General features: G+C 33.9%; 3 protein-coding genes across 6 annotated transcripts; 1 reads left to right on the plus strand and 2 right to left on the minus strand.

Annotated features, from left to right (window-relative positions):
• Positions 1–127: 127 nt before the first annotated feature.
• On the plus strand, positions 128–4429 carry LOC123678214 (proteoglycan 4-like). Its single transcript, XM_045615112.1, has 5 exons — positions 128–376; positions 725–777; positions 929–1130; positions 2611–3113; positions 4037–4429. Exons 1-5 carry the CDS (start codon positions 286–288, stop codon positions 4073–4075), a joined length of 888 nt encoding a protein of 295 aa, XP_045471068.1. The 5' UTR covers positions 128–285; the 3' UTR covers positions 4076–4429.
• On the minus strand, positions 4195–15555 carry LOC123678212 (serine protease inhibitor 88Ea-like). Of its 4 annotated transcripts, none has more exons than XM_045615111.1 (5): positions 15304–15555; positions 10109–10412; positions 8562–8991; positions 7944–8179; positions 4195–5203 (listed from the first exon to the last, which is right to left on the minus strand). In XM_045615111.1, exons 2-5 carry the CDS (start codon positions 10406–10408, stop codon positions 4922–4924), a joined length of 1248 nt encoding a protein of 415 aa, XP_045471067.1. In that variant the 5' UTR covers positions 10409–10412; positions 15304–15555; the 3' UTR covers positions 4195–4921. The 4 variants fall into 4 exon arrangements, with proteins under 4 accessions (XP_045471067.1, XP_045471064.1, XP_045471065.1 ...); XM_045615108.1 differs by lacking the exon at positions 4195–5203 and adding an exon at positions 6109–6718; XM_045615109.1 differs by lacking the exons at positions 4195–5203; positions 15304–15555 and adding exons at positions 6109–6718; positions 12834–12990.
• A 3750-nt stretch (positions 15556–19305) lies between these two features.
• Positions 19306–25783, minus strand: LOC123678215 (retinal homeobox protein Rx1). The gene is made up of 2 exons (XM_045615115.1): positions 25051–25783; positions 19306–20945 (listed from the first exon to the last, which is right to left on the minus strand). The coding sequence occupies exons 1-2, from the start codon at positions 25512–25514 to the stop codon at positions 20240–20242; spliced, it is 1170 nt and encodes a 389-aa protein (XP_045471071.1). The 5' UTR covers positions 25515–25783; the 3' UTR covers positions 19306–20239.
• Positions 25784–26486: the final 703 nt, after the last annotated feature.

A 26486-nucleotide genomic window follows, 5' to 3' on the forward strand; every position in this document is an offset into this window, starting at 1 on the left:
TACAGATTTAGCGTTTTAATATAGTTAAAATCAGCTCTAAAATCCAAGGCACCAAAAAAAAAAAACATTTTTTTCGTTGCACTGTGTTATCGACAATATAAACTTAAATTAGGATTACGGTTTTCAGTGTCCAGTGACCACCAGGATTCGCATTTAAGTTCAATACATTCTGAATTGACAGAAACACTTATCGACATCTCCAATTCAAACCAAAGAACAGAAACAGTTTCATTCTCGAGGCAACCACCAACATTAGCTGATCTGGGTTTACCCTCAAATTATGTAATGGAGACTATATATTGCCGCATAGTTCCTAGTAGGGATGAGTCCGTAGAAGTAATTGAGGTCGTAGATCCTCCAGAGCCCTCTACTTCAGGTAAGATTCATCATCTTTACACCATTAAACTTCTCTTCTTACAAACCGAAGCACTGAAAGAAAAATTTGGCTTCGCGATTCTTATTTTATTATCTATCTATTGTGAAAATATTTAAAGCCATTTAGAGAATGGTAAATATTTTTTTTTTTTGGAACATAACACCACCAAACATTTCTGCACCAAATGAATGTCGTAAAATTTGTATCTGATGTTAAACCTGATAAACATATCAAATCAATGTAGAAATCGATACTTGTGGAAGCCATTAAAATTGTTTCATTGCCATAATTAAATATTTTAGGTATTCGAATTTTTATTGTGATAGTCATTTTGTTTTTTTTATTCAGAGAAAAGAAAAAGGTCCAGCCCTGCTGAAGAAGCCGAAACTAAAAAAATTAAGGTAGAAACATTTATATTATTCCATCATAATAATTCGTTAAACCAAAAGAAACCGTTGATTATGTGACTGTGCATTTAACTAATTTTTCAAGGATTACTTAATTATTGAATTATTATTATGATTAATTGATCCGATTATGACTCTTTTACAGACCGATCAAAGTGATAGACAATTTATACCGGTAACGGATGAAGATGAACCTATGCCAGAAATAAAAACAGAAGAGCAAGCTTCTGACTGTGATAAAGAAGTTGAATCTATTATGTCTAGTCAGAGGAGTCAAAACGATAGCTTAAGAGTCGATAATCAAGAGGCAAATACTACAAGAAGAGTAACAGTTGTTATGTCATATGGTAAGCATTTTTACAAAAGAAATTGGGCATGCAAGAAAATAGTAAATTGTCATTGAATAGACTAAAATCGAATCATATGAGAGTCATGATATTTATTTTCCCAAAGAAAGGTTATATAGAGCGATTCTTATTTCAACACAAAGGTTGCAGAGTGGCCTTCGAACGATCCTTGAGAGAATTACAGCCAATAAATTCTAGGCGTACAACTTTGCTTCCGCCATTTTTTTCCTGAATTCGAGGTAAAAACTGGTTATACATCTATGATTCAAAGTATTGTCCATCACTGGCCACTACTTTCTCCCATCTTTCGGGCAGATACGAATCCCGCGTTGAAACAACTGGTCATCTTCTGAAGCAATCCACGAATCGATCCAATTTTTTACTCATTCATAAGGTCAGCCAGTCCGTGTGCTATTGATCGAAACAAGTGATAGTCCTGGGGAGTAACGTCTGGAAAATACGGTGGGTGGGGTAGGAATTCTCATCTTAACGTTTCCAAGTATGTCTTGACCACTTTCGCAACATGGGGTCGAGCATAGTCATGCTGTAAAATTTCTTTATCATGTCACTTATTGCATTGCGGCCGTTTGTCTTTCAATGTTCGTCTCAAACGCATTAATTGCGTTCGATAACGATCGCCAGTGATTGCTTCAGCCGGTTTTAACAACTCATAATACACTATGCTGAGCTGATCCCACCGAATACTGAGCATGACCTTGGAACCGTGAATATTCGATATGGCGGTCGACGTGGAAGCATGGCCTGGATATCCTCAAGATTTTCTGCGCTTAGGATTATCGTAATGAACCCGTTTTTCGTCTCTTTTCACAAAGCGATGCAAAAATCTCATCCGTCTTTGCCTTGCAAGCAGCTGTTCACAAGCAAACAAACGCCGTTTAACATCTATCGGCTTCAACTCGTACGACACCCAATTTCCCTGGTTTTGAATCATTCCCACGACTTTCAGGCGTTTTGAAATGGGTTGTTGCGTCACTCCCAATGATCCTGCCAATTCTTGTTGCGTTTGACACGAGTCTTGATCAAATAATGCCTCCAATTCGGCATTTTCGAAAACCTTCTCCTTTTCACCGCCATGCTAGTCTTCGACGTCAAAATCACTGTTCTTGAAGCGTTGAAACTACTCTCGGCTCCTTCTTTCATTAATAACAGCCTCACCATGGGTATTTGATAGCATTCTATGAGCCTTAGCCGCAGATTTCTTCAAATTAAAGCAGAAATTAAAACCTCCCGTAAATAACGAGAATTTGGCTCGTTAGATGATATGTTTAATCGAGAATAACTTTATGATGCAGACACAAATCGACTAATATTTCGATGGCGTTATATTAACAAATACCTAAGCTTATTGTATGATATCTTCGACCTATTTATTTCGACTATTACTTATCGCTACAGCCATCTATTGGAAAATGGCGGAAGCAAAGTTGTACACTTGATACATTCTATTAATCTCTTACAGACGGTACGTTCATGACACGAATCATTCTCCATCCATTCACAAAGGAAGAACCAAAACCAGCCCCCCCAAAACTTGAGCTGGAATCACCGAATTCCCCCAAACGGCCTTCAAAACCAACGAGAAGATCTGTACCATTGCAAGACACCTGTTCTACAACTGCCAGACGAAACAGCTTGAGACACCCCAAACCAGGTGGTGGAGCCGGTGCTATGAGCAGAGTGGATACCTCGAGGCGGGAAAGTTTGCCCAAACCGTTGAAAGTAGTGTCGAAACCGGAAGTAGTCAAGCCCCTAGCGAAACATGCAGAAGCTAAACCGGTGGCAGCTACCAGTCAGACTGGATCCAGAACAACAAGGCTTTCTGCTGGACAAGCTAAGACAACTCCCAAACCTACTAGGAGCAGCGCTCCGGATGCGAAGAAAACAGGAGTCAAGCCGAAAGAAACTACAACCAAAAAAGAAGATGATTCAACCAAAAAGAGCACGATAACTACGCGATCAAAGGTGAGAATGTCCATTGAAATATTTGAAGGGTGATTAGACTTTCAATATGAATATTCATCAATGATCTAGGATAAATTATAGTAATAGAAGATATTCCCTATTTATAGGGTGTCGACTTCGTCTTAGGCTTGTTCATAATATTGAAGTTTCATTCAACAGAAGTCACTTTTACCACAGGTCGTGAAGATATAAAAAAGGGTTTTCGAATGAACTCAAATCCCTCCTTCAAGTTGTGGTTCTTTTAGTTTTTTTCCTCCAACTGGTTTCTGGAAAATTTGTCCTGTTGCCTGAACAACTTCCTAAAAAACTAAAGTTCCTCATCTCCTGGTCAGTTCTCATCGTAATGTTCTTCTGATAGTTTTTTTTTCTTCTTTATCATCTTCTATTTAACATTTTTCCTTTTTGCACATTAGAAACATGCATCGCGTTGTGCACGTTTGAAGATAATTTTGGCTTCTTCCAAATAAACTGTTTAATTTTCTTTGTCATTTACTTTAATTGCACTATGTGACTTATAATGATAAATATTTTAGCCGTGGAAAATTCAAAATATCAGTTCCTAACTCTTTTTGAATATATCTTTGAAGCGTCTTTCCATTTCTTCACTCCACAGTCGTCAATCTTTTTTCTATAATCCCAAATATGCTATCGAAGTGATATGCCTATGTGACCATATATGACATACTCTTTCTTAAATGTTTAGAGGAGCAGGAATTACCCAGAAATTATATGCTCATGTAAATCATGATTGACTTTCGGTTCTGCCTTTCACAACCATCAGCACAAACTCTTACTTTTTTGTATGGGGACAATAGGTGGAGAACAGCAGAAGATATTCCTGTTCCATCCGAATAGATTTTTTTTTGTGACTTCAGTACTGCTGTGAAATTGTACTGTAGATTGAATAATATTTTTTTTTTCAGTCCAAATCTCCAAGGAAAGGTGGATCTTTCAGAAGATAAAATTAGTCTGTGATTGTATTATTATAAATTTTATTTTGTGTTGTAGATGTTTTGTATTTGGATTTAAATTTATTGTTGTTTAATGTTTTAACTTGGTGATTGATCACTGAAACGAAATATATGATGACTTTTTTTTATTTCAAAAAGTAACTTTGAATTTTTTGATACATTTCTGCGAAACTATCACAGTTTTTACGTTATCATAAAAATTAATTGCAAGTTTCGAATGAAGAAATAAATATTAAAAAATTATTGATTTATTCTATATCTATAAATATTCTATGTACATTATTTCGTGTATGAATCTCGTAAATACTGACATACTTTATGATCAAAATATAATTTTAACATGTTTAAAGTTTTTTTTTGTCTCTATATCCTTCCATAGTATGAAAGTAACTTGAGATTTCCAATTAACTGATAAATAAGAAATATAATTATCACTTAAATCTGAGCACAAACAGTAATTAAATGAAAATTTTCAATAATTTACCCAAGAATAATTTCATATTAATTATTTTGAATTGAAGGTGATTCAATTCACATTCAGGATACAACATCTAGAACGTAGTTTGGGGAGAACTAGATTCATTATTACAAAATAATTATGAACGTTGAATCTTTGTACCTACTTGTCCCTAATAAAGGTGGTCTCAAGGAAGTTCACTGTTGAATGAAATCTACTCAAAAATGGGTACAACGATCGGTTCAAAAGCTACGGAGATTTTTGTTTATACTCTGTTTGGATTGATGTTATGCAGTTTCAAAATTTTGTATCAATTTTCTTTCATTTACATAAGAAACAGATATATACATACACTTAAATATTATTAGTCTATCGTTTCATTAATTCGGACTTCTGAAAACCCCTGTGTACAATGTAGCACCCTCGGCTTTGCTATAAATAATATAAATGAAAGGATGGTTGCAGTTGAATTGAGCGGGCTCGATGGGTCTACTAGATCTGAAACTGAACAAAACAGTGGAAGAAGCTGCCTCAGTGCCTTCTTCAGTGACCTCTATGCGAGATTTGTGTATAGCCCTGTCCAACTTGGTGGGCTTAGCAGACAAAGTTGAAAGATCCCTAGTTGACTCGAAAAGATCCCCTATGCCTAGTTCTTCGAGTACCTGTAACAAATCCATTCGGTTTTTTAAATATTCAAAATTGTCCAAGTTGAATCACTTAAAACAAATTCTTCTAGAACTTTAGTTTTCAGATCGAAATGGCGGAAAAATGCAGTAAAAATCACTTCGGAAAAATTTAACTCTAAGAAAAGACCTACGAACTTCAGGTATATCTCAATATTGCTCCTTTTTCATAGAATACATCGGAAAAAAGTGAAAATTACGAGGGATATCAGTTTGGTTTTCATTTCTGTTTTGATTCTGGCGACGTTATATCTATTTGTGATTTAATCCTGCAGATCTTCATAAATATTATTGCTTATTTGCTGTTTTCTCGAAAACTCGATATTCTTGAGGCTGGTTTCAGACGCTGCGCTTGTTATTGCTTGTTTATTGTCCTTTGTTATTTAGCTCTGAAGAAGGAGGAAATCGCCTCCGAAACGTCGGCAAAAGTGAACTTGTGAGAAAAAAATTAAAGCATTGTCGACATTCGTGACAAGTTTTTTAATATATTACGAGGGATGAACTGTGAAGGCGCATCTGCCATTTTTTTTCAATTATAGGAGCATATACTACTAAACATTCTCGATTGATTCATCTGATATTCCCAAAAATTCAAATCTTTGTTCAATGGAGATTCAAATTGTATGCTATCTATATTACAAACTGTATTCAATTGAAATATCATAAAATGATTATTCTTCATTATACGAAACGATCAATTATTTGTCAAAAAAATAACCTGAAGGGTTTACCAATTGAAGTTTCATTTTGATGATAAAAAAACAAGTATATTTTCTGAGAAATCAATGGATTTTTATTTCATTGTAAAGGTTAACCTTTGCGTTAATATTAGGGAAAATAAAAATCTGAGTGGAGAGCAGGAGGTACAAAATCACCAAAAGCAATGAAAAAATTAAAATTTATTCATTTGTTGTCAGTAAGCTAATCATGTTCACTCAATTCTTAGGATAATTTAGTAGCGATTTGAATGTATGAGATTCCCTCAACAACATAAAATGTCTATTTACAACATAAGGATAAAGTGTCATAGTGCTAATCCTCGTTTGAAGCTAGTTGCATTTTAACTAATCACCAAGAATATTGAAACAGCTTCTGATTTGATACAATCGTTGTAATTGAGATGAATATGCAGCTAGCCTAACAACCAAGTCATTATTTACAGTGTTTCTAAAGAAACAGGTCGGGTTTCAACAAAGACTGGAAAATTTACGTTGGCTTCCTGAATACACCAGTGAATAGCACAGTTTTCCTCTCTTTGTTGAATATTATGAAAATAAAGGGTCTGTTGCACTTGAATTCCGTTTTTTCATCGATGTCCTCCATGATTCTCCATCCTATCAATGCTGTAGCAGCGGCTGCTTCAGCGCCATTCTCGTTTAAAATAATTCTGGCCTTGTGAATGCCCCGATCTAAGGTAACTCGCTTTTTCGTCGATAAGGAAGATAAGTCAACGTCCGCTTTGAAGAGGTTCCCAATACCAAGTGTTTCAAGAATCTACCAACAAGAGTTAGTGTTAGTGTCACACAATCGCTGTGATAAAGATAGTGCGGTTGGGTTGCAAAATATTCCTTTCCAATGAACAAAATCATCATGAATTTTTTTCATTTCGGGGTGAATTTCAGCGATGAAACACTTTTTTTATTTCCTTTGCTTAGGAACATCTTCAGTAACATGGGTTTATTCAATATTCAAATAAAAACAACATCACTACGATCAATACATTAAAATTTCGATATCGAAAGAAGATGGGAATAATATTTGGAGGATTTTCTTTACAATCTGAAGTTATTCCTTTCTTATGCTTAGGAGGGAGATAATGGACGTCAAGCATACACAATAGTGGATGATAACAAGGATAAACAGCTTATATGGTTTGGACATGTACAGAGAATGATGGATATAAGGCTACCGAAACAAGTGATGGAATGGAAACCAGGAGAGAGAAGAAGACGTGGGAGACCTAGGAATAGTTGGATGAACGAAATAGATGAAAAAAATCAAGGAGAGAGTACTTCAAGACACAGACTGGAATGGTAAAGGGCTGGCGATCAGGCATCGGACGACATAGAACGTTGTAAAACCGATATTATATATATGCTTATTAGAAATTATGCAGCTAAAAATAGAAGTAGGTACCTACATAATATCTTGAGAAAAAACTAAACCATGTTTCAACGAAGAAAATTGCTCCAAATAAAAAATATCTGTCGTAGCAGAAAATGTGAGTTTTCCTTTTGTCAATTTTTTCTGTTATACGACGATTATGAATTACTCATAGGGTAAGTAAGCTACTCATAGGGTAAGTGAGCTGAAACCACTGGAGAATGCCATTTAACATTATTTATTTTAAAGATCGCATAGGTAATGTTTTACCTAGGAATTTTAAGTATGAAATGAATATTGAACGAAATATTGTCATACAGAAGGAAAAATCATTTCACTGACTATACGAAGATCTACACAAAAAATAGTTAGGTATATATGCAACGCGTTCTAATAAATCAGTACTAACGTTACAGTACTTTGAATAGTAGTTAATCTATTAATCATGATAATCGATAGGCTTTCCTTAAAAAAATCACACACCATCTTCTATCACAGCGAAGTTATAAAGCTGCTATGTACAAAGCTCAAGCAATTCACTCAAAATGAAGGTGTATGTGTATACAAAAACACACATTATATACATACGATCACATGATAAGCAAGGGATACATACCGGCACTAACTCGATGGTTTGTTCCAAACTAAACTTGGGTAAAGATACTTGCACAGTATGGCTGAAGGAATTCTTGCCTTCGACGATGTTGTTGAATTCCTGAAGCGTAAGCTTGCTCAGGGTGTTCTCCAGGGCTCTGTTAGTTTTGGAAAAAGGCGGCAGCAAGATATACATACTGATGTCCTCCCCTTTGTATGGCATTTCCAGGATATGAGCGCCGAGAGTTTCAGACACTTCTGTGGGTACAAAAAAAAAGAATCAGATAACCTCATCTGTTCCTTTAAGGATGCAGTTCTGATGTCAAAAATATTGTAATAGATACTGAACAACCCTGTCCTAGATTTATATATAATCTACATCCATTTTACCTTTTAGTGTTTGGAATCCTAGATTTCAATGATTTCAAGTAGTGTATATAGAGGTTTTCTAAGAGTTATCGCTAGTGGGTTATTTTTTTCCATTTTTTTTTCTTGAGTCAAACAAAAACACCAAAGGAATATTTTAAAAATTCGAGTTGGTTAATCATTTTCATAGATTTAAGATCTATAGTTCATTTGTAGGGTAGCCTCAAGCTTAAGAAGGTACTAAACTACTTTGGAGATGGAAGCAATACAGTACCGTAATTGAACGTGCCCTCCAAGTGCATCATATCCACCATGATCTGCTTGGTTGGGCTGACATAGAAGATCTCCTGCCTGGTCTCCGCAGGGTTGAACTTTTTCAACCACATTCCTTTGAAGTATGCCGCGTTAACCAAAACCAAGTCGGTCAACTGGTCCACGCTACCTGGTGGAAGGAGGTTTTTGATCATTCTGTTCGTCCTATCTTCAACCCACTGATTTATCCTATTCCTAGCGGCTTCAGCGTCTGTTCTGAATTTGGTGATGGTGATTTCATCCTGGAAGAGGTCCAAGATGCAATCTCTCACTGGAACGTCGTCGCCGACGAAAATCTTGTTGGCACTCGTGAATTCGTAGGCTGCCTGCAGACTTGTGAAGTTTGTTCGCAGCTTATCGAGTTTGTAGGCCAGATAGATGTCATTTTTGGTCTGAAAAATTAATGGAAGTTAGGGCTTTGAATGTAAAATTAATTGACAAACGATAACATTATTAGAAACAATTAAATATGTCTATTGAAAGCATTTATAAGTTATCAAAATTGAAAAAAATTGAGTCACAAAATTTTTTTTTTTGTAAACTATTCCAACAATAGAATTGAAAGATTGTTCTCACAAAATTTCTAACCAAGGACAAACTCATAAGATTTACAAACAAAATAAAAGCTAAAAAACCCTAAATGAAGGTGAAATTATTTATATTTGTCGTAGAACTGTCACATTAAGACTTCTGAAAATAACAAACTTAAAAGAAATTCAGAATCCGAAGTCAAGTTTGGGTAAACAATCATTCTTAAATGACTAGAGGATAGACTAAATTTAAAGTATGTGTGGGTGGACAAACACATTATTAACAAATTTATTAAAAGAAATTTCAAAGCCTTTTTTTCTCCAAATTTTAATCATTTACTCCTTGCTATGCTATGTTTTACAAAAAAAAATTAAAATTCAAACAGCTCCTTCTGAGTGTTGTAGTTTCTTTGTCAGTTAGTATATAATAAAGAGAACATTTCAAACTATTTTGAAAATGGGCTTCTAGCTTTTTTTCGTGAATGCAGTACCTGTGTTCTCTAGAGCGAACAAGCAACAGATTAGTTCTCAATTTAGTCGATTTTTTCTCCGATAATAAACTTTAGGCATATTATGTAAGCCAAGGTTAGGAGGTTCTAACTACAGAACAGAATGCTGTAATTGCAATTCGTTTCACAGACGAGAGGATTTGAATTGATTCGAAAATTATCTTGTACAAAAGCAATTTTTATAATTAGAATACTGAACATAGCCGTGTTTTGTTATTCATGAATTTTGAAATTCTGGGTGAGTACAATCCAAAAGTGTGATCATCCTGTTGAGATCAGAAAATTTATTCGTGTTTAAATGAATGTTAATTAGGTAATTTTTATGTACTTATGTAGAAGTATCTGGTGAGTCCGAAAAATAATGAACTAAGCTCAGTTTGATAGTTTTTGATTCATAATTTGAATTGCGATTGTTATTCTATAAATTTATTATTTCAACTTTGTCGTCATACAATTGATTCAAAAGTTACCTGTGAATTATCCAGCCTCAGAGTGGTTCTCAAAAATTTCTCAGTTTGATTTCCAGCAAGAAAGAAGGCAATCAACAGAGCATGATAGGTGGAATAAGGTGAAAAGAATAGGTTATCATCTGGTGAGAGTTTATTGATGGCGTTCAGCAGAGCTAAGGAGAAGTCCTGTTGGCCTGTGTACAAGGATTTTTGCCCATTCTGGTTTACTGTGCCTAATGGCCCAAGACAATTGGCGGACGTTTCTTGGGAAAATGTATACAAGACGAACAAAGTTAGGGCAGTGCCTACTAACAACTTCATGGTTCTGAAAATAAAATATATAGGTTAAGATATATACTTCAAGATTTGAATACATTGTTGTTCAAGTGACTCTACTTTTGTCCACGGAATTCTAAGACGTTTTTAGAAAATTAAGAGTTGTTAATTATAAATGAATATTCCACGGACAATACTGAAATATTAGGTGTACAAATTTGTTTCTGCCGTTTTGCAATAGATGGCTGTAGCGGTAAGTGGTAGTCGAAATAATAGATCGTAGATGTCATACAAGAACCTCAGGTATTTGTAAACGCCACCGAAATATTGGTCGATTTGTGTCCATAAAATTATTCTCGATTAAACATGTCAGCTTACGAGCCAAATTCTAGTCATTTGCGGGAGGTTTTAATTTTCTGATTTAATATGAAGAAATCTGCGGCTGGGGCTCATCGAATACTCTCAAATCCCTATGGTGAGGCCGCTATTAGTGAAAGAACGAGCCGAAAGTGGTTTAAACGCTTCAAGAACGGTGATTTTGACATCGAAGACCAGCATGGCGGTGGAAGAAAGAAGGTTTCCGAAGATGCATAATTGGAGGCATTACTTGATCAAGACTCGTGTCAAACGCAACAATAATTGGCAGGATCATTGGGAGTGACGCAAAAAGCCATTTCAAAACACCTGAAAGTCATGCGAATAATTCAGAACCAAGGAATTTGGGTGCTCTACGAGTAGAAGCAGAGGGATGTTGAACGGAGTTTGTTTGCTTGTGAATAGCTGCTTGCAAGGCAAAGGCGGAAGGGATTTCTGCATCGCATTGTGACTGGTGACGAAAAATTGATTCATTACGATAATCCCAAGTGCAGAAAATCTCATTCATGCTCAGTACCGACTGAAACAATCACTTGCGTTCATTATCGAACGCAATTAATGCGTTTTAGCCGAGCATTGAAAGACAAACGGCCGCAATACAACGAGAGACATGATAAAGTGATTTTACACCATGACAATACTCGACCCCATGTTGCGAAAGTGATCAAGACATACTTGGAAACTTTGAAATCGGAAGTCCTACCCCACCTGCCGTATTCTCCAGATGTTGCTCCCTCGGACTATCACTTGTTTTGATCAATGGCACACGGCCCGACTGACCAGCACTTCCGATCTCATGGAAAGTAAAAATTGGATCGATTCGTGATTCGCTTCAAAAGATGGCCAGTTTTTTCAACGTGGGGTTCTTACGCTGGTCCAAAAGATGGGAGAAAGTAGTGGCCAACGATGGTCAATACTTAGAATCATAAATTTATAACCATTTTTTTGCAGCGGAAGTAAAGTTGTATGCCAAACTATAATAATGAGTGCACTGAGAAATCGAAATATTCCATATGTAATTTTATCAAAAATTTATCTACCACTGTTTTTCTACAAGGACCTTATGCCTAGGAATATCCTAGACACAGAGTCCTTCATAAAGCTTTAATCATTCTAGCCAAAGAGTCTGATCACTTATATTTCATTTGCTTAAAATAAAAAATGAAGAAACGAATTATGTGAAGTCAAGAACTTTTGAACGCTCATCATCCATTCGTTCTGCTCCCTTGGAGGCCACAGAACTATATTCAAGGCATATGTAGTCTCCATTAGCGCATGAATGAACGTCAGTGCTCTCCTCATTTTTTTGTATATTCTGCTTGACTTTTTAATGGTTCTGATGACGCTAGTCATACCAAATTTCGCATGAATCTTGAAATGGTTATTATTCATATCAATGAAAAATTTCAGCCCATTCGGATCTGTTATCATAGAGAAATTGTTGTTTCTTTTCCAAGTTACTTCTTGAAATTTTTATGGTTTTGATGACGTGATCAGCTTGACATTTTGAACGGATCAAAAATTGTTATTTCATTTATCATTCACCCTCATTTCGTCACAATTCTGTAATTTTGAGACGGAAATCCATTTCCAAATTCTGCGATTGCCAAGAGCACAATTGGCGCATGAATACACTTGAGTGCTTTTTTGAATTTTTGTCATCACTTGAATTTAAGTAAATTAACTCCATATAAATTATAAATGCTCTTAGGATAAACATAAGTGGCACATCTACGAGATGAAAACTCAAAGTCTCTTTGGTCCTATAACTATTTTCAAAATTAAATAAAAATCAAGAGTGACCAACAATTCATCACTAACCGGATTTAGAAATCGAAGAGAAACTGAATTGAATGTATTCAAGAAAGAGAAATTTCCTCAAAATGTTTGGAGTGATCTAACATGTAGGAAATCATTTGGAAATCTATCCATTATTGTAAAAATATACTATCCTCAAAAAGCAATTCGAAAATAAGGAGATAAAATTGATAATCAACGAACATGAAAGCTCAAACGATCAGTTGATCATATATCTACCTATTCAAAAAAGGTAATTATCTCAACAAAACTTAAAAAATTTTCTTGGGAAACTCACACTTCACTTTGTCACCGGAGATCATTTGTTCGGCAACTGACACTTAAAACTGTACCATGCACTTCCACTTTGTTCGAAAACTGTTCTGGTGAATCATATGTGGAGAAAGTTGGAGTTTCTACAAGCTAAGCGAGACTTTCTCAAGTTTATTTTGAATTGGCGATGACGCAGTCCATCTGTTACCAAATCAATGACATTGCTTCTTAATCAGACTTGCTTTCATTCACAACAGAATATAAAAAATTCCTTATTGCAACGCAAGTTGTAAAATACGAGGATATGGTAACTCTATAGAATTGATTTCGAAAAAATTATAGAATCAAGTGAGTTCATCTGTATCTAATAGGGTTATCTGGATTGAAAATAAAATCTTTATGGATTTTTGAACTCTCAAATCGCAAAGATATAAGACCAGAATAAGATATTTTATCTTTCTTCTTATTATACCGGCCTTGACACAATTTTGTTGTGTTCAATTCGAGTAAGAGATAGATGCATTTATTCGAAATTCTCAAGGAAATGCAATGTTCAAATAAATGTAGGAAAACCCCCATGATGCATTGAAAAGTGTATTTTGTGACATCATGTTTACCTTACTGTTACCTTAGATAGTCCGAAGAAAAAGAACAACCATGCAAATATGATGATCTCGATTTTACAAGGTTAACGATAAAAATGAGTCGAATCAAAACAACCTCAAATCTAAATATCCGGATTCAATAGCAATAATTCGAATGAGCTGATTAATAGTTTGAATTATGAGAAAATTACTTGGGGTTTTGCGGTTTCAAATATCAACGCTTGGAGATATTTAATATCTCCAATCATGAATGAATCTTCTTCGAATTCTAGGAAATCGTTAATATTCATGCAGAAAAATACTTGCATAGTAATCTTCAATTTTTTCGCCCGAGGAATTCGGATATTCAATTTAAATTATAATTCAGGTTTTATATGACTACTCAAAAGAATATTCCTTAGAATCAGTTTTCAGCAAGAGCTTTATACATTATATTCTGGCAGGTAATGAGAATTGATAATGTGAAAAACTCGATTAAAAGAATATCTGTACTCAAGAAATGGTCCAAAAATATTAGCTCATAAACCAACTGAAAAAAGTTCGATTTCTGTTCATTTGGCACTTTTTTCTTCAACTTAAGTTTGATTTTCAGATATAAAATTGCAGCTAGGTACCATACAAGGTTCGATGCTCGATATTCTCATAGATAATATTCATACTATATATCGTTCATGCTTAAATACGAATTCTTACAGTTTTCTGTGATATAAAAAAAGATCTATTGTTATAATTCGACCTTCAACGCTGAAAACTTCCCAATAGTTGTGAGATCTTTATAGGTATCATAAAAGCAAGTCCTGGTCATGAATGCCGATTCGAGTAAGTAAATTAAATCAAATTAAATGAATCACTCAAGTAAATAGTCAATTTTTAGAATATTGGTGATAGACAGCTTCTAGGAATTTATGACGTCATCGTTTTCTATCAACAAAATTCCAAATATTCATTTCATACTCGACTGAATAGTAATTTTATTGAATTGATTTATTATGATGTCATTTTTGACGGTTATTTTAACAAAATGAACAAATATTGGAAATTTTTTTGATATATTGCTTGAACTTTCTATTATTCTGTTGGCACCATCGACGTGAAATACTGTTTGAAGCTTTAAACTGTTATTATACTTCTACACGCAAAATTTCACCTCGGTCAGATAGGTTGTAACTGAAATTTCGATTTTTTTCGATATTACACTTGAATTTTCCATAGTTCTGATGACTCGATCAAGATGCAATTTAGTATAAAACTTTTTTGCCTATTAATATACTTAAAAGCGACATTCAAGATGCGAACCTACCGAAATAAGATATATTGCTTTATCATTGATCATGTTTATGATCAAAACAGATGAAAAAATCGAATTTGACCGCGAATTCTTCATCAGTGAGTTGAACCTTATCATTTAAGACCATTCCCGGCTCAAAATTCGAAAAATACATATTTATATCCTAACTAAATGATAGACAAAGGAAGAGAACGACCTGTCAAAAATGAAATGAAATTCAAACAATCTTTACCCTCAATAGTCTACATTTTATATGTAGGCCTAGTGTTCTTTTTTTGTTCACCCTGTATGTGAACGGCTTGTAATTGTTATGTTAGAGGATTCAATCAATTTATATGTGGATTCATTTAATACAACATTTATGACAATTATTTATAGGATGTACATTATATAGTGATTTGTGATAAAAAAAAATTTGTTCTACTTTGGGCTTGTTGAAGAGACTGAATGCTTCTCCTTGATTTAATCATTTATGTGTTTACCGCAGTGATTTGACCAACGTAAAAACTAAAAATTCAAGTAACGGCAATTTACGAAATACTGTTCAATAATCGAAACGTACATTATATAATTTGACCTCTGTACTAAAAGGGGTCACTTACCAAAACGTTCCTCAACACTGTCGTCACCTCTGCATATATTTACAAGAAGAACAATACCGAAGAACTGACGTAGTGGTTCTATTTTACACCAAACACATCACGGAATAACAAACTAGCTAAACTGGTTTAGGTGTTCTTTATAGGTGGGCAATAAGCGTATCGATAAGCGCGTTATTGCAATGATGATCGGACTAAACTAAACACTGTACCGTACCCTGTGTTTACGTCTACCGAACTGTGATTAGAGTTGCGATCTACCGGCAAGGAAGGGATTCAAGTCGAGGCAGTGGTTTTTCCTCTGAAGGCAGGGGAATTCCGGTGTCTCACCTCCTAAATGTCCAGGTGGTATGAAACGACGGTTTTCCATTGAGATGTGCAGGTGAAATTGGGTGTTCCACCACCTAGTATTACTACACTGGACGAAAAGTTTAATGTTTATATCCGCTCTGTAAAACCACTCATAAGCAAAATTTCATGTTGAACATTAGCGTCATCAGCAACATGGAAAATCACTCAATATTTCTAGCTGATCAGTAATCACATTATCAAAATTCATACAAAATTCAAGAAGTATTTTGAGAAAGGAATACTCAATATTTTTGTCACTACATATCCAAGAACGTCGCTATTGGGCGAGCTATTGGGGAGTAAACAGGGTAGGCAGTTGCCTACGGAGCCAAAATTCAGGGGTTACATTTCAAGCTTGATCTACAAAATGCAGAAGTACCAAATAAGAATTCAGTCAACAACAACAGGAAATATACAGACCAATTTTACATCATCAAATCTTCAAAGAAGTCTCATTATGCAGTATACTCATGAATACTTCTTTACTACTTATTGAAGCTAAAATTCATGCACCCATCAGGCTTATCGGCGTTTTCTTTGATAAACTTTTCTTATTTGAGGAGGCTCCTTGATGTTTCAAGAATAATTTTTATTTTGTATTCTCCAATCAGAAGGTTGATTCGTTAGAGCTATCCACAATCAACTATGATATTTTTTAATCGTTTTATTTATATGAAAAGTGAGTCATATCATATTCTTACTTTTTCAATTTAGCTTTGAATTGAGTTGATGAAAATAAGCTTTAGAAGTAGCGCTTAATACATGTCAATTATGTATAACAGTAGGTACTTTGTGCATCAACTGGGGAAAGTCTTTTCTCACGAGTGTGGAAGTTTGTGGCAAGAGCCTGAAACGCTAATACCACAAACACACGAGTGAGAAAAGGACTTTCCCCACATGTTGCACATTAAACTTTTCCTTCAAGTGCAGAAATATAAATAATAAGTAATATACTCAACTCAATTCAGAATGGCCTTCGTTGACAGTATCTCTTCATTTCTTGCGTTTGTAATAATTAATTATAGATTAATTATAAAAATTATAATTATAAAAACTATAACGACTTTTTAAAAGCCCAATTTAATTAGTCTACCAAGCGCAGTGTGGGCAAAGTGCCGTGTGGAATAATATTTCTCTATGTTTTGAATTTGTATAAGCTATGAAGAATACGCTACTTTCCATAGCAGTTGTAGGAAAACAGATTTGTGGGCATACCAAAGATCATCATTTTGTGAATAATGGCAAAAAAGAATTATGAGAATCAAAGAGTATTTTTTAGGAATTTTTCCTTCAGGAAAAACGGCTGGAGGTGATTTTGTGAAAGTTTTAGTCAACGAACTAGAAAAGATGTCTCTACCATCTTTTTCTTACCAATGCTTGAATGAATTTAGTTTTTTGTACGGGTTTGAAATTGTTGATTTTTTGTGAATGAATATTTTCTCTATGTTATTATTGAAATTCGTGAAAGAGATGCCTTCAATTTTTCTCTGTCTCTCGATAGAAGAACCCAATTACCCAATATTAATTTTTTGGATTCTGCAGAGTTGACTTCTGCTAGGGCAGTTTGGCTAAAGCCGGCTCTGTATACATCCGATCAGGTTAGTATTTTCCGTGTGTATTGGGTATCCTAGAAATCAACGATTAGCCAGAATCGGATAACAGGCTAAGTGATAATAGTCATCAGAAAAATATTGAAAAAATGTAAGTCTTATATTTTTAAAATTATATTGCATTTTTTATTAGAGAAAAAGCACACTTTGTGATGATTTTTTTGAAGTTCTGACGCTACAAATCAAATACTACTACAACTACTTCAGTTTGGAAGGTAATGTCACCTTTTGCCAGACTAAGTATTCAAAATTAATATTTCGCCAAATTTCAACTGACTACTGAAAAAAATTGTACTTTGTATGTACTAGGTTCATAAGTTTGGCTAGTGACTTTAAAATCAAGCGCACTTATTAAGAATAAATGGTATAACACTTACTACATTATTTCTTAGATTGGGCATATGAAATGGTTTTTCTTAAAGAAACTAAGTTTCGAACAATATTTTTCAACTTACTAAAAATGATTCATGTAATCCAATGTATTGCTTGAAACCATAACTTTGAAAATCTGATTTGAGTGAGTCCTTCCATGAAATGGGAGTGACACAGATAGTAACACCATTCGCTGAAGTGAAGATCGGAACCGCTTGGGACATAAGCCCAACCGTTCAATGGAAAAATCACCAGCTCCTCAAGGATATAGAGGATGTAAATAGCAGGAAACCTAACTTCGCGTTTTCTGTCCCTATGCGGTGATCCGACACTGACACATATTATTGAATATTCATAACGGTCTTGTTAGTTTTTGTCCAGTGTAGTGTAGCTGCAAACCAATAATTGGTAATACGTGAATGACCATGCCAACTTCGTACCCGGATCAAGAACACTGTTTCGAATGCAGGTGAGACAGAGGTCATGAAAGAGATTCGTAACGAAATAAGTACCTACTCTGAAAATTCGAATAAAAATCAAAGGAATGGTACTTGGGGAATTCCTTGTATGTTCATATTCAAGAGGAAGTTTTTAGTATCTGAAAAATTTCGAATTCTCAATGGACGTGTGTTATACTTGAGGTTAAGTAACCACAATCTTGTCAATGGAATACATATTTATTTGCGGTGAACAACATTTCCACAAGTCATCTTCAGAAACTAAAGTTTATCTGCCTATTTTATAGTTTCTAGTATGATTTTAACACATACCCTGTTCCGAATAAGCCATATATTTATACAGAATGTCTCTGAATTAGAGGTAAGTACAAACTAAAAAGAGAACATTTCTCGGATAGTTTGAAAAAAAGCAGTCCTATGAACATGGGCCCAAAACTATTTTTTTTCGAGATACTGTCGATCACTCCAAAATATATTTAACTGAAATTTGGTATAGATAATCCAATTTAGAGCCTGCTTACTTCATTCACGTGATATGGTGATATTTTTTTTGGACCAGGGCCTGCTTTATTCCACCAGAACTTATTTTGGGTGGATAACATGTACCTAATTTGAAAAAATATGAAATGAAGTTTTGATCTAGTACCAAACTTTTTGGTTCCTTGTATAGTTATATCTTACCTATTTGGTACCGCTTTCGAGAGAAAATTTTCCAACAATTCTTTCGGAATTCTCAGGAAAATTCAAATCTGGAGGATGATGGGTATGGTGAAATACAATTATTTCAAATTAGCACTTGTGGTAATTTTGAGTTGATCAAATGACTGTCATGAATTTGTGTGTAAAATAAAAATTGGTGAATGCAATTTTAGGTAATTGTCGATCATTATATCACGTGTCAACTTAACTGCTAGAACTGCATTGATATATCAATGTAGTTTTTATTTCAAAGTGTTTCGAATTAATCTTTCATTGAAACAAACTGAAATGACCCAAAATATATCTATATCGAGGAACAGGGTTATAATCGCTTCAAATTTGAATAAATATGGACTTCTAAGATTTTTGTATTTTGACGAATTGTCAATGTCCTTATCATATTCTATTATGGTACCTACTGAACATTTTTCAAATAAACTTGAGAACCTTTTCCTACAATTTCTGATAAATCATTTCAAATGGGTTAAATTCATTTAAAACGAGTTTTTCATTGATAAATATTCAAAATTTATTATCTTCGATATAAACTACCTACTTATTTCATTTTATAAAAATATGTTCATCCTCAAACTTCTGCAAAACAATAATCTCTATCATATAAAATGGCACAAAAATTCACGATCGGTAAATTACAAACACTATATACACTATGTACAAAATTCACTTTCCTCGGAACATCCAGAATTTGAATTATTATCACATATTCCTTATCTGAATAAACTCCTAACCTACATAGAAATATTTCTCGAATAATTTCTCCTAACGAATGACAAAAGCACGACTCCCAAGCCTTAAAAATTTCGCATTTAGCTATTTACAAATTCAACAAATTCGAAATGTTACAAAAAAAGATATATATTTAAGTTTACATTATATACACTATTTACAATAATATTCTTTAAAATTTGTAACCCCAGCTTACAATATTTAATTCGTTTTTATGTTGTAAGTACACTGGGTGAAGTTCTAAGAAAATTGATCCCTATAATTTCTGAAGTAATAGTGAGTTGGTTTTTTTTCAACAGAATTGTATAAACATAAAGTGATAACTTTATCTCAAGAAATAACGTGTTATATATATTGATTTGCATTTTCATTTGAGAGACTGTAATATAACTGTGAACAGCTGTTCTTGGGTTATAACAAATTGGAAAATGACTTTGTGTTCTTGCAAGTCGAGAACTTTTTCCCAACTTTTAGGTGTCACAACGTTGAAAACTAAATATGTTCTAACCTATGAAGCAAATATGTCAACTGTTCACGATATCAACATACTAAATAAATACATATACACATTCTTCAACAACAACGTGAGTATTCCCAAAAATCATTACTGCCTGGCCTGTCTAGTAACTATTTAACAAATGGATGTTTTTCTTGGAATAATGGTTTGAAGTTTTTCTTCAGTTACTTATCCATGATTCCTTTTCAGTTCAAAAATGGCGGAAGCGTCACATAAGTTGGACTGTTACCATTTTCATTCTTCAGAACCTTCATCCTATCCGCATCTCTATAATTGGTTTCATATTTGGGTGAGATGCTGTCGTAATGTTCTGGTGAAGGTTTTTGATCGATGTACTCGATTTTGATACCCATCGAGCTATCATCAGCCGAAGCAGAATCCGTCTGCAACATGGAGTAATCTCTACCCAGTAGAGTATTGGGATTGGTCAAAGGAGCCATATAGTCGTGTGTCCTCAAAGGAGCTCCAAACATCTGACTATCATGCGAGTTCAAGGCGTAGGAATACCCGTTTTGTGGAGAACCAAAACTGGGATAACTGCCCTGGGTGGAACCAAGCAGGTTTAGGTGAGGATTTAGATCATAACCTGACTGGTAGCTCCAGTTGTCTACTGGTGGTATTGAGTTGAGGCTGTTGGTTTGCGGAAAGGAACCTAAGTTGTTGTAGTTGACTGGCATGGTTGAACTAGGGGAGTTGGAGCTGGTAGATCCTGTTTTTCTGGAGGGCTCGTGTTTGCGCCATTTTGCACGTCGATTTTGGAACCAAACCTGCACTCTGGATTCGCTCAGGTTTAGTTTCACTGCTAGTTCTTCCCTGGCGAAGACGTCTGGATATGGTGCTCTTTCAAAGGCTCTTTCCAGCTCCTCTAATTGATAAGACGTGAATGTTGTTCTGAAAGAGAAAAAGTTGATTAATTCAAGTGCCGTTGGATGCTTCAGATGAATTGTGTTGAAATTAATAATAAAATGTTCTAATCTCGGTGTATAGATTACCAAAGACTTGAAAAATGTGATGCAGAATTGGTTGAGCTAGTAATGACAAATTGAGGATAGCCTTCATGATTTGACTCCCAAATTCATGTAATGTAGGCGATGATACATATTCATATAATGGTCATAGGTATACTCTGATATGATTTCTTTTATTTGATGCTTACAAATTTTGAAAGAAATAAATAGCTCCCAGATTAATTGCATTTCTTTTCGAAAGAATTATCCTTTATTCATCTGACTTTATTGCCTGTTTTTGGCAACAGCCTGAATGCCGAAATGTTCCTGATAATTTAAAAACAGTTTCGATCAAGGTGAAAGATGAGAATTAGATGTGAAATAACTTGACATAAAAAGTTTTCAGTTGATCTCGTCATCAAAACAAACAAAAACTCAATAAGAATATTATCTTTAGGGGAAAAAAATTCAACTGGAGGTTCAGTAAATATGGCAGTTAGAAATATTGTTTTTTGTTAATTAAAAACTGCAAATTCGATCTCGATGGGAATGTGAATTTGGATGCAGAATGACAATTCGGAGCATCGTACAAAATGTAATCTTGATAGCATATACAATTCTAAGAAACAATCGGAAAAAATTACCCAATATTTCAGTCCAAACCGATGGGTTTGAGATTTTTGATGTTGCTTTGAAATTACGATTTCAAGCTACGTGAAAATTTTTAACTCATCAAATCATTAGATCTATAGAAATTTTTAGACCAATTTTGAAAAAAGGAATAAATAACATTTCCGTGATTATAAATGCGATCAGATTAACTATGTTAAACTTCATGCGAAATTTTCTGTTGATAGCTTCATCGAAAACATGGAAAATTACTGTGGAATATCGAAAAAAACAACCCCAATATTTTAGTGTCAAACAGATCGAACCGAGTTGAGGACCTATACAGGGTGTTCCCTAAATTGGGGGTACAAACGAAAATAATAATAGATTAATCGAGTCATTTGAAAAAAGTTCTATAAATATGGACCATCAAACGCTTTGTTTTACAGGGTGTTGAAGTTCGTTTTTTTTTCTCATAATGCATTGCTTTCTCAAAATATTCAACTGAAATTTGGAACAGATACTACAAATTAGAGTTTTCATCATGTACTATGCCAATTTCAAAGGCAAATATACATCGTAGTATTTTTTCTTGTGCAGTGCCCGCTTTTTTCCTTCAAAACATTTATTTTTGTGGACCACTTGTAGTTTGGAACTATGTAAAAAGAAACTATGGTCCAGTACTACACTTTTTGGTTTCTTGCAGTTTTGTCATATCTGCTACTGATTTCGGGAAAAAAATTTCAAAAAATACTCTAGTAATCCTCAAAAAAAAAGAATTATTATGAAGTTCCAGTTAGTAAGCTGTAAGGAATGAACTAATTATAAGTCTTAGTACTTATTGACCCAATCCATAGCGGAGGTTAATAAAAATTCGATAAACTGGTATAATCGTCTCAAAAAGTAGGATTAAAATTATCCAAGGATTCTCTTATTTCCATTTCTATATCCATTTATTCCTGTATGAAAACATTTCTTTAATTTCATAGACTTTTATTTTCTTTTTCAAACGTACTCTTTTCAGGTATTCAATTTACCTATCATCAATTATATTCAATTTACATATCATCTAAGTTTTTCAGCAGTACAAATTTAGAAATTCTATGTTTTCGCAGAATAAGTTTTTCCTTTGTTTAGTGAATAAATAGTAAACAATTTATCTTCTTTGACACATAAAAAAAATTCCTTCTATTAGTTTTCCAACTATCGAAATTATAAAAGATGGACTGAGATGACTCATTCTCGAACTCGAGATCTATCAATGCAAATTTCGAAATACCTACATTTGTGACGGAATGCCCTATATGGAGGGTGCATAACCAATTGAGATTAGTCTCGCGTGTGGCGCTATTTCGACATCTGTTACTTTTTAACACGCGTCAGCATCATCAAAAACAAACTATTACTTCCGGTACCATATGACTATCTGTACCGCCACACCCTCAACATAACAAATGCCTACAATATTAGGTGCGAACGACGATTACCCCCATTGGGGTAGTAATGGGTTTATTGCTCATTAAGTGGCTACAATTTTTATTTAAGTGCCAAATTTTATCTCGGGATCTTTTGACTATGTGCCCCACTTTGTAATTTTATTATGTCGGCTGATGGTACTATGATGGAAGGGTTCGCAATAAATTATAGGGTTCTTCAGGAAACAAAAGATATAGGTATGACGAATTTCTGGCAGTAAAGGTATCCTGGGGAACACTCGATCGACGGAAAATCGCAAGAAATTTTTATGGGAAATTTAAGTCTTTTACTATTAAACCGCCATCTCGTAATTTTTCAAAAACCTGATGCGCGTTTAAGAGTTATAATTTTAAAATTATAAATAATTTTAAAATTCAACCAACGAATTAATTCTCCTTCTCTTTTTTTAAGAATCGAAAAAATTGAACGACTAATTCTTCATCAGTTTATTTTAAATCATTTTCCGTTTGAAATCTAAAAATTTGAAGTATAATCATACGTATAAATAAAAAATCTGCTTATTTAGAATATAAATTGAATAATACCCCAAAATGTATTTCAATACTTATATTCATTTCTAGCCTCTAAGAATTCTGAAATGATTAATCAGTGATGAAAGAATCAAATTGGTAGCATAAGGTGTATATATTCCTACCTAATCTCATACAATAATACTCCAAATTTTACAAAAAATGCACATATGCGATATTTGAACCAATTTCGAAATTCTAAACAATACAGAATGAGTAAACTAAATTTTGAAAGCTTCCTGCATTGTTTTCTTCAAAAGATTTTTACTGATTGAAAATACTAAACAAGAATTATTTTAACGTGTTCGGAATTTTTTAAGAACATTCCATTCTAATTTAGTATAGAAAATAGTAAATATTCCGCCTTGATCAATCATACAAGTCATTAATTTTGAAATCTAAAAAGTCCATTTATTAGAAATATTATAGGAATTACTATTTAATACAGAAATGGGAAATTTCACTTTTTCATACAACGAAAATATAGAAACAATCCATTATAACCCCTTTTAGTAAATTATTTAATATAAGTATTGAATTCCTCATAAGTTTCGTATGAAATTTCTATACAGGGTGATTCATTAAGAAAGACCTCAAAATATGATGATTTTGCCCAACATGTCTTATACAAATATTGCTAATTTCTGCAATACCAATTTTCGAAATTCATATATAGATTTTCATGTTTGCATTTTCTATTTGAGAATTGACAATTTTACGTTGTTTGGACTCTTAAGCATTTTTAATAGAGGAAGCTAGACTATGTTGAGTAATCAAAGCAAACGTTTTTTTTTTGCTGGACTATGATTTTACGATAAAAAATTGGCAGTCCTCATGTCAGCAATTGTAAAAATTATTGCAAAAATTATAAACAATATTTTAAAACTTTAAACTTCTGGTATCTCGGAAACCAGCTGTACCTATATAAGACATATTGACCATAATCAGCATATTTCACGTCTAGAATCAGCAATTCAGAGATTGGTTATTCTTAATGAATCGCCTATATAATTTAGATATTCGTAAAATTTGATCCAAGTGACAATGACCAGTGAGAAATAGATATAAATTACATTACAATAATAAAACATATCAATATAATTCCTTAGAAAAAGTTTAAAAAATCAACATTCGATATGAATCAACTCAAAGTTCCCAAAATCTACTTCAGGCATGATTCTGGTTAATTTTTAAGTGTTATTTATTCTTCATTAGCATTCATCTAGTTCTTTTTCGTAACTAACGTTTTGATTTTAAAAATTGAAAAATTCATCAAGAATCCCCGTTTTTATAATGGTTCAAGGTTTCCTTTTTTTCAAACACAATTTTTTGAATGTAATATTTGTCTTGTTACTCCAATAAGAACACAATTTCGAACAAGTTTCCCAACGAAAGAATAATCCAAACTCAAATTCATCTATTCAGAAACCCTACCTTGTTTTCTTTTTCTTCACTCCATTATTATCAGTCTTCTTCTTCTCGTTTTTCTTCTGCGTAGCAGTAGTCGGTTTGATATCCGACGAACTCAAATTTTGACTTTGAAGCATAGCAACATCATCTTTCTTCAACTTGGCACCACTCACATTATTGTTGATGGCTTCAAACCCTTGTTGGAATGACAGATCCTGATGGTGCAGAGGAGAGTTCTCCAGTTTTGGCGAAGTCTTGTACTCCAAAGGAGATCCTTTGTAATCCAAGGGAGATGTCTTGTACTCCAAAGGTGACCCCATGTTGGAGAACATATCGTGCTGATTCTGGAGCCCCAGCATCACCTGTATCGAGTGCACATTGAGATTATCCTGGTTCTTGTTAGGCAGAAGAGTGGAGTTCAAAGAAGGCAAGGGCTGGTTGTTGGAGTAATCACTGAAACTTTGGTCGTCGAAAGGTGAACCTTCCATCGTTCGCGAAAAATTAACACAATCAAAACAATCTAGCTAATTCTTGTGATTGATAATCAAGAGTCCGTTAATGGGTCTAAATTGAGAACAATTTAGTGACACTGGTAACGTTGTACAGTTGTACTGACTTCTGACATTATCATTTTATCCAATTTATATTTAACTAGCTGAATTGAAGGATCGGATGGTGGCCAATAAAGACTGCTTGCATTGTTCGACTGAGCGTTTCTATTGGTAGATCTACGAAGGGGCTGTCCTTAAGGGATAGTTTCGTGGTCCAGAAAGATGAATAGGGGACACTGTGAGCTATTGTGTAACGGGGACAGACGCTATTCAGTGGCGCCGAAAGCTAGCAATCTAAGGGTGTTAACTTACACATACATTTTTGTCAAATATCGAGTGTTTTTGAAAAGAAAACATAAATTTCTCAAAAGTTTATGTTACCCAAAAAACTATAGAAGTGAATAAGGATGAGTTTTTTATATCACTTAACTGATAACTTTCGAAAGTTGTTAGACCTTTGAGGTCTGAGTGCGCCGGTTCGATTCTCAGATTTTCCATTTCAAAAAATTTCGGAAAAACTTAATTACTTTCTCTAGATTCGCTCATTTAAAAACAACCCTATTCACCCTACTTGTTTAAAGCATCTTATGAATTTATAGTTCCATGTTTTTTTTCGCTACATATTCGAATTGGGAATTTATTGAGTATCCAGAAAATATGAGAAAAATTAAATGAAGTATATGCAGCTCATTTTTGGGAAAAACGATAATTAGAATTTTAAAAAAATTATCTGAAGTCACCCTTAACTATTTAATTTTTCAAAACAACTAGTAGTTGAATTTTTTTTTTTTCAATAATAACTCTCCATGCCGAACTTCGACAGTTTTTCCTCTAAGATATTTGGATAGTCCGTGAAAAAAAATCATAATTATGGTTCATTTTTTTTTAATTCTACTGAACGAATAAGTC

This window comes from Harmonia axyridis, chromosome 4 (genome assembly GCF_914767665.1).
Source record: "Harmonia axyridis chromosome 4, icHarAxyr1.1, whole genome shotgun sequence".
Lineage (NCBI taxonomy): Eukaryota > Metazoa > Arthropoda > Insecta > Coleoptera > Coccinellidae > Harmonia > Harmonia axyridis.